At 43.0% G+C, this 7,519-nt stretch overlaps 1 protein-coding gene across 1 annotated transcript; it reads left to right on the plus strand.

The window, feature by feature from the left end:
* Positions 1 to 2,462: 2,462 nt before the first annotated feature.
* LOC121963596 (A-kinase anchor protein 6-like) lies at positions 2,463 to 6,956 on the plus strand (the record flags this gene model as incomplete). The annotated part of the gene is made up of 6 exons (XM_042513879.1): positions 2,463 to 2,633; positions 3,180 to 3,321; positions 4,022 to 4,651; positions 5,380 to 5,736; positions 6,557 to 6,697; positions 6,807 to 6,956. Coding segments are annotated over 6 exons (1,591 nt in total), but the record flags the coding sequence as incomplete, so codon positions are not given.
* Between the last annotated feature and the right edge of the window lie 563 nt (positions 6,957 to 7,519).

Raw genomic sequence — 7,519 nt, forward strand, 5'->3', positions numbered from 1 at the left:
TTTTTTTTGAAAATAGTTTTCTAACTCCACTCCCTTTTTTCCCCCAACAAATTTTTAGGTCATTTTCTTGCCACCTTTTTCTAATTTCTTGAAATTGGTGTGACATTTCTTGCAGCGCTGGTCATTGTCTCCCCCCCCCATGTCCCCTAAACATAAATGATTACCTTTGTTCCCGAGACCCAACTACGACCATTTAACAGCTTTATCCACTTATTATAGTGTGTTTGTACCCTTTTGTGTCGAAACAAAGCTTTGACTTCCTGCATGTGTCTGTATGTGATGATCTGTGATGAGAGCATGTTGATAAGCAGCGTACAAGAGTCATTTGATTCTTTTTTGCATAAAAATATTGATTACTGCCTTCATTAGATGAATGAAGATGTGCAAAGAAATGAGAGAGATGGCGTGACATGCAGCAAAGGTCCCTGACCTGACCAGGGAGGACACAAATGCACGGTCAGCCTTCAGGCCACCAGGAGAAGTTTGCTAAAAAAGAAATGGTAACAGTTACAGTGTTGAGGTAGTTGGCTTGTGCTTCTCCGGATGTCCGCCCAGTTTTGGTCTGCAGTCGTTGCTATACCAACAAAGGTCGTCAAACAGCATCCTAATTACAGCACGACTGATTTTCAGACTGAGGCCAGCCTCATGATGGACGATGTGAACTGCTGCTGACCGGAGCTGATTCTCAGCCCCAGTCTGCACCCCCGAACTCTCTGCTAAATCTGTCGGACCACACAGGAGCCAGAGGCGGCTCACATTTGGTCATCCTGAGGTGACGCTCAGCCACGATCAGCCCGACTCAGTGCGACACCTGTATGCTGAACCCTGCACTCATACAGGTGACATGACGCTCCGTGTGCTGTGTGTGTGTATCTAAACATGTATCTGCTGCACACGCAGGCAGCATGTTTCCAGCAGCGCCGCCGCCCCGCTTACTGTAGTGACACATGTATTTTGGAACGGTGCTCAGCAGGTCACACTGTTAGCCAAGCTAGCATAAGCCAAGCTGGCAGCGTGTGTGACCTACATTCTCACATGCCGAGCGCTCTTTGAATGCGACCGCAGCAGAGAGGGAGGTGCTGTGTTGTTCGGGCAGGTCACCATGGATGGAGCGGCACGGTGACTCAGCAGGCCAGAGGTGGATATTAAGTATCTGCTGAGGGTTCGAAGCTAGGTCACCTGATTTTTCAAAGGTCGTCTAATTTTAGTTTGTATTACTTCTCTTCATTTGCAAAGCAGAAACACACTTTCCACCAATAACGCCGGGTTTTAATCGGTTTTCAGATTCATTTGTGATATAAAGTGCACAAGCTGCACTTCTAATGACACTGGCTCTATTGTTGAAATCATTTGCACTTCAGATTTATTTACTTTAAAGGTCTGTTTTTGTCAGTTGGGTAGGTAATCAGTTTTCAGTTTAGGGATCTGGATATTCTTCTTTTTGCAGAGGACAAATGTCATTTCAAAATTTGTGAAAACAAAATCCATCTTAGTTGGAGTTTCTCAGGTTATTATGAGTAATTCGTGGACTATGATAATTTATCCATGATCATAAAAATTATTAACAAAAAGTGCATAGAGGTCATTGAACCCAACACCTCGGGAGTTTGTCCGCTCAGCCCATCTCTCTCTCTCTGTTTATCATGATGCTGCTGTCACACACACAGTGACAGGAATGATCATTTTACTGGTTATTGACAAGTTTATCGAGTCGAAACATTCGGTGTCGGTGTGAGCAGCACCGGAAAACAAACACGTGAGCCTCCTGCAGCTCCGCCCGAGTGGAGCTCCGTCCTGCAGCATAGAGCAGCTGAATTTAAACGTCTTCCAGAGTCAGGACGCATATCTTTCAGTCACACAATGAAATTTAAATAAGTTTGGACATTGGACACAGATTATTGTATTGTGTAACCATCAGAGGTTTTTAACTTTACAAACTGTAGAGTGTCACAACTGCTGACACACTGTTTGTCTCCCCTGACGCTAAAATTGTCGGAGGTCAGTTGCAGGCGCACGGTGTCTCTCCACCGCTTCATCCAACCCCGGGACAGCCCGAGTGTCCATGATCCTCTGACTGCCAGCAAAGATCATAAACTTCAAACCTAAAGGCACTGCTGATATTTTTGCACAGTGTTTTCCTGCTGGAGTCCGTCTGTCTGTGTGTCTGTCTGTCTGTCTGTGTGGTTTTAAACATCTTAATTTAGTTCAGTAATATCAGTCAGTTATAAGTGTTGTTATGGAGACAGCTGATCCCTGACCGTCATGTTCTCCGTGTTTTTACACACAAACCTGGAACTGATCGCACATGAAGCTGACTCATGTTTAAAACTGGAAGCGTGACGTCGTCACTTCTGCTTTTATTCCTCTCTGTCTCACTCAGAGGACGTTTTTATTTCTTTACAGGTTTTCATATAGAAATACTGTAATACAAACTGACTTTTATATGTGTTTGGTCACTCAAGATTTCACTTAGTATTTTCCATTTTTCGGTATGTTTGTACGTCTTTGTTTGTGCGACTTCAGGACATCTGTGAGGACATCTCGGACCATGTGGAGCAGATTCATGCCCTGCTGGAGACAGAGTTCTCCCTGAAACTTCTGTCCTACTCCGTCAACATCATCGTTGACATCAGGTGAGTCCTCACAACATTTGAATGGTGTTTATTCTGCTTTTTTCCCTGTGAAATTGTTGTTGTTGTTGCAATTGTTACTGTAGAAAATGCTCAAAACAAACTAATATTTTTTTTTATCTTTATTGTTTTGTTTATTAATGAAACAGTCACCTAATAACTTCTCCATGTTATCAGCACTTCATGAGAAAGAGAAATTAGAATTTTCTAAAAGCCATGAACTGTACAATTAAATAATTTCCAGAGCTTTTACTGCACCTCTAAAGCACTTTATTGCACCAATAAGGAAAGGAATAGGACTGTTTGTGCATGCCAATGAAGATTTTAATAAGTGCGCTCACTTATTAGGTGGAAACAAATAATATTCTTTCTGCTATCGGAAAAAGTGATGGCATATGCAATGAATACATAAACCAACAAATGATAAAGTAAAACTTTGAGATCCATAGAACTGCACAGTTTCACATGAGGGATGTTTGATACCAAACTAATGAATGAATATTAGTGAGCATGTTGTGAAGCTGGTGGTGCTGTGTGTGCTGTGTTCAGGACGGTGCAGCTGCTGTGGCACCAGCTGAGAGTCTCAGTTCTGGTCCTGAAGGAGCGTCTGCTGCAGGGCCTGCAGGACTCCAACGGGAACTACACGCGTCAGACCGACATCCTGCAGGCCTTCAGCCAGGACCAGCACCAGGTAACAACACCAACGTCTGCTGTTCACATCCAGCAAGCCACCATTTGTTTCTAAGAGTGAGACAGTCGCCATGAACTATTTAACACCACCAAAATATTCTGTCCTGAGTTTTTATCATCAGAGGAAACGATAGTTTATTTTTTTCCTTCATTTTCTGTTTTGGTGGTGTAGTTGCTGTTGGAAATATGAACATGTAGATGGCTTTTAGCCTCAAGGAGGCTTATTACTGTCACCTGTATGTCCGTGCTGGACTGCAGTGAAGTTATTCGTAGTTTTCAGTCACATGACTGGCACGGAGCTCTGGAGAGCAAAACGGCATTTTAAGACGACAGCCAACAGTAGAAACTCCATCAAACTGCAGCACAAACCATCAAATTACCTTTTTATTTTCAGAAAAATATGTGTGTTAGAGTTTTGAGTTTTGAAGCATTTTTTAAGATGTTGAAAATCGAAGATAACTTTTTGTCATAAATTGTTTTTTAACCCTCTGGAGACTGAGGGGGTCTCAGGGTACTAAAGTAAAATTTTAACACAGTCACATGACTTTTTGTATTCAGAACAAGAATAATTTCCATGAAGTATGTATTTCATGATTGTATTTTACTCCCAAAAGTAGTTTAAAAAAAAACATTGAAGTACTGTTTTATTTTGACTCGAACCTTCAGCCGTCAGTTAAAAACACGATTAAACTTCTCTCCAGACTCGCCTGGACGCTCTGACCGAGGTGGACGACTGCGGTCAGCTGACAATTCGCTGCAGCCAGGACTACTTCTCTTTGGACTGCGGCATCACCGCCTTCGAGTTGAGCGATTACAGCCCCAGTGACGAGCCCGAGGCCCGGGAAACTGAGCCAGACTGTGAGGACTCCCCTCAGGACGTAGATCAAGCCCAAGACCCAAATCCAGAACCGCTGTCAGAGGACAGTGAAGGACCTCGCCTCTCAAACCAGGAACTCCATAACAGTTTACCTGAACTCACCACGCCCGCTGACTCAACGAACCAAAACCATCCTCCGTCAGTTTTACCCAAAATCCCCAACCACAGTGAAAGTGTGAAGCGCCCCCTGCAGGGCGTGAGCCACAGCACCGAAGTGTCGCCCACACAGCCGTCTCTTCCCAAGAGAGCTGCTCTGTTCTCAGAGGGAGGAACCAGAGAGGAGGACCGGAGGGGAGGATCGGGGAAGGTCAGCCCGCTCTCTGGGCTCCAGTTCCAGGCCGAGCTGAGTCGGAGCACTCCGTCTCTCATGGATCCTCCAGACCGTTCCAAGTTCTGGTTGGAGCTGGACTCGGTTTATCCAGAAAATGTTTCACAGTCCTACGAGAGTCTGCAGGTTCGTTTTCTGAACTTTATTTCAAAGATATCCAAAACTGGGTGAAAAAGCAAGCAGCAACAGAGACAAATGTCTTTTTTACCTACTTTGAAACCTCCGATATTTTGATTATATTTCTATAGATGACATTATAATGTTTGGGCTGTAATAGAATTACCAGTGCCATGAACTTAGTGTCCACTGCAACTTGCATTTTAACCTGGATTCTCTTTAAACAGAACACAAAGGTTTGTTCAGACATCAAGAACCAAGAAAAGTCATGAATTGTGCAAAAAGAAACTCCCAGGCGTGGAAAAGTTTTAAAACTAAACATTCCCTGAAAGTTTTGGAAAAGTCATGGAATTTCGTTTCATAAACTTGAATAATAACATATGATGTGTTCAAGAACCATAGAATTATGATTTTAAAAAAAAAACTAATTATAACCTGATTGCAAAGCATGTTTAAAAAAAGATGAAAGAAAAAAAACGTGCCTTTAAAAAAAATGCCAAAAATTAATAGAGAGACTAAACTGCTTTAATTTTATCTTTTAAAATCAACAAAAATCTCTAAAGGACAAAAAAGTGCCACTTTTTTTTCATTTGAAATCAGCAAGGCTCAAACAGTTTTCTTTAAAAAATCTGCAGTAAAATAAATACAAAATAAAATTAAAGTTGTATTCCCCCTTGGAAATTTGCCTCAGAGTCGTGGAAATTCATTGGTTAAATGTGTCTGAACCCTGTAAACAGATAATGAACGGACGCAACCTCCAGAGAAACCACGTGAGCTCCAGACAGGGAGGACGCTCTCAGAGGAGCGCCCAGAGACCGCTGACCGACTCGAGGAGCTCATCAGGGGCCAGACTGACCGCCAACGCCCCCCTGCCTCTCCAGGACCCGGCGTCTCAGGATGAAATATCAAAACAAATGGAGAGGACGCAGAAGGAGACAAATGCACACAGTGAGGGGGACTCTGACTCCTCATTGCCCTCCCCCATGAGGGAGCAGTTCCTCTCCTCTGACCTGGAGGCATCCGGAGAGGAGTCAGACCCCCGGCCGCGTCCCGGCAAGGCGGCGGTGTGGATCATAAAGCGCCAAGGGCAGAAGGTGAGAGATTATTCGTTTTGTCGAGTTGGAAAGTTTGAGAGTCGAGTTTGTGTTAAAAGTGTAGTTTCGTGTGAATTCATGTGAGATAGATACAGGAAGTAGATTGACAGTGACACACAAGCTCATTCTGAATTCAGACAGTGGAAATATTTCACAAACTGAGTCTGCATCACAATCTGCAAGTGACCACATCAGGGGCCTCATTTATGAAAGCATGCGCTGGATCCATTACAAATGTTTCCAAGCGCACTGAAGACAAAATGGTCAGTGAAAAAAGAAAATCTGATTTTCAAACTGCACACAGGACTTCTCGCAAACTTCCCTTTATAAATCACAATCCATGAGCCTCATATTCAGCTAAAAACACACAATTATCCATCAGACAAATCACTTCTGATTACTGACACACATATTCCTGCGGAGGAAAGAAGCAGCCTAACTAACAAAAGAAAGCTGAGGGCTGCAGCAGCTGTTCATGCAGACGATTCAACAAACAAATCCCCAAAATAAACAACAGTCAGGTCACCACGAGGAAATTGGCATCATATTTCTGCAAACCACAAATACGTTACATTTGTACCCTTCGTACGAAGCCTATCAGCGTTTTTAAAGTGATGTAGTAAATGAGCTGACTTTGGCGTTTGGAGGTGGATGGTGGGACACCTGCGAGTCATCGCTGTGTTTCCAGCAGATTCTTAGTCTCCAAACGTGGGTGTTTTTTAGTGACCTGTTGCTTATTCTTGTTTAGTATTTAGCCATATTAAGTTTGAATCAGATGATTCAGTATGAATGTTTCTTGTCCCCATCTGTCCTCCGGCAGGTGGCCCAGGTTACATCGAGAGCCAGCCCAGACAGGGAGCACTGGTACGGGTCAGAGGAGTTCCTGGCCCTCCCCGCTCAGCTACGAAAGACAGAGATGCTCGCTATGAAGCTGGAGAGTCTGGCTCAGTCCCTCCCGCAGGTTAGTCGACACTTAACATTAACTTCCTGAATCTGGTCATAAAGTTAATGCACATAAATATAATGATAAAGACAGACCGCTGATGTTTCCTTAAAACTTTGTCCTGCAGAGGCCGGACTCTTCCCAGGACGCTCTGCAGGACGTGGATGACTGGGATTTGACAGAGCTCAACCCAGACTGGGACGTAGGGGAGAGCGGGGACAACATGAGCAGCGTAGGGGAGAGCGGGGACGACATGCCCGCTCTTCTGCCACCTCTGGTACGTCACAACATGTTCACAATATATTGTGATTTATTTGCACACAATTAAAAACTGCATAAAATCCAGATGAATTTAAAAAAAAGTGTCAGGAGAGGTCAAGAAGCCAAAGGCTGATACAAACAGACCCCCCCTTAACAACAAAACAACGAACAAAAACAAAGAAAAAACAAACAGAAACCCCTAAATGAACATTTTACAGAAAAAAACAACAAAACATAAATGACTACAAAGAGCAGAAAAACGAACCAGTCAGTAAACGTTAATCCAATAAAAACAAGAACTACATAGTACACAATACAAAGCGTAAAGGAAAAATGAAATATGTATATATACTCACATCCAGAAATAATTAAAGGTCATGAATAAATGTAATTATAATTTCATTTTAATGAGGTCTTGATAACGTGTACTTTATAGTTCAAAACCTGTACTGCAGTATCTGAGAGAATACCGTTTTATTTTGTAACCTGGAAGGTGAAACTGATCGACCTGTGCAGTGATATATGAATGAATCTGTGAATTAAATATGAAGAAACTGCAAAATGACGATGGTATAGAGT

The sequence above is a fragment of the Plectropomus leopardus genome, unplaced genomic scaffold (genome assembly GCF_008729295.1).
Source record: "Plectropomus leopardus isolate mb unplaced genomic scaffold, YSFRI_Pleo_2.0 unplaced_scaffold11831, whole genome shotgun sequence".
Lineage (NCBI taxonomy): Eukaryota > Metazoa > Chordata > Actinopteri > Perciformes > Serranidae > Plectropomus > Plectropomus leopardus.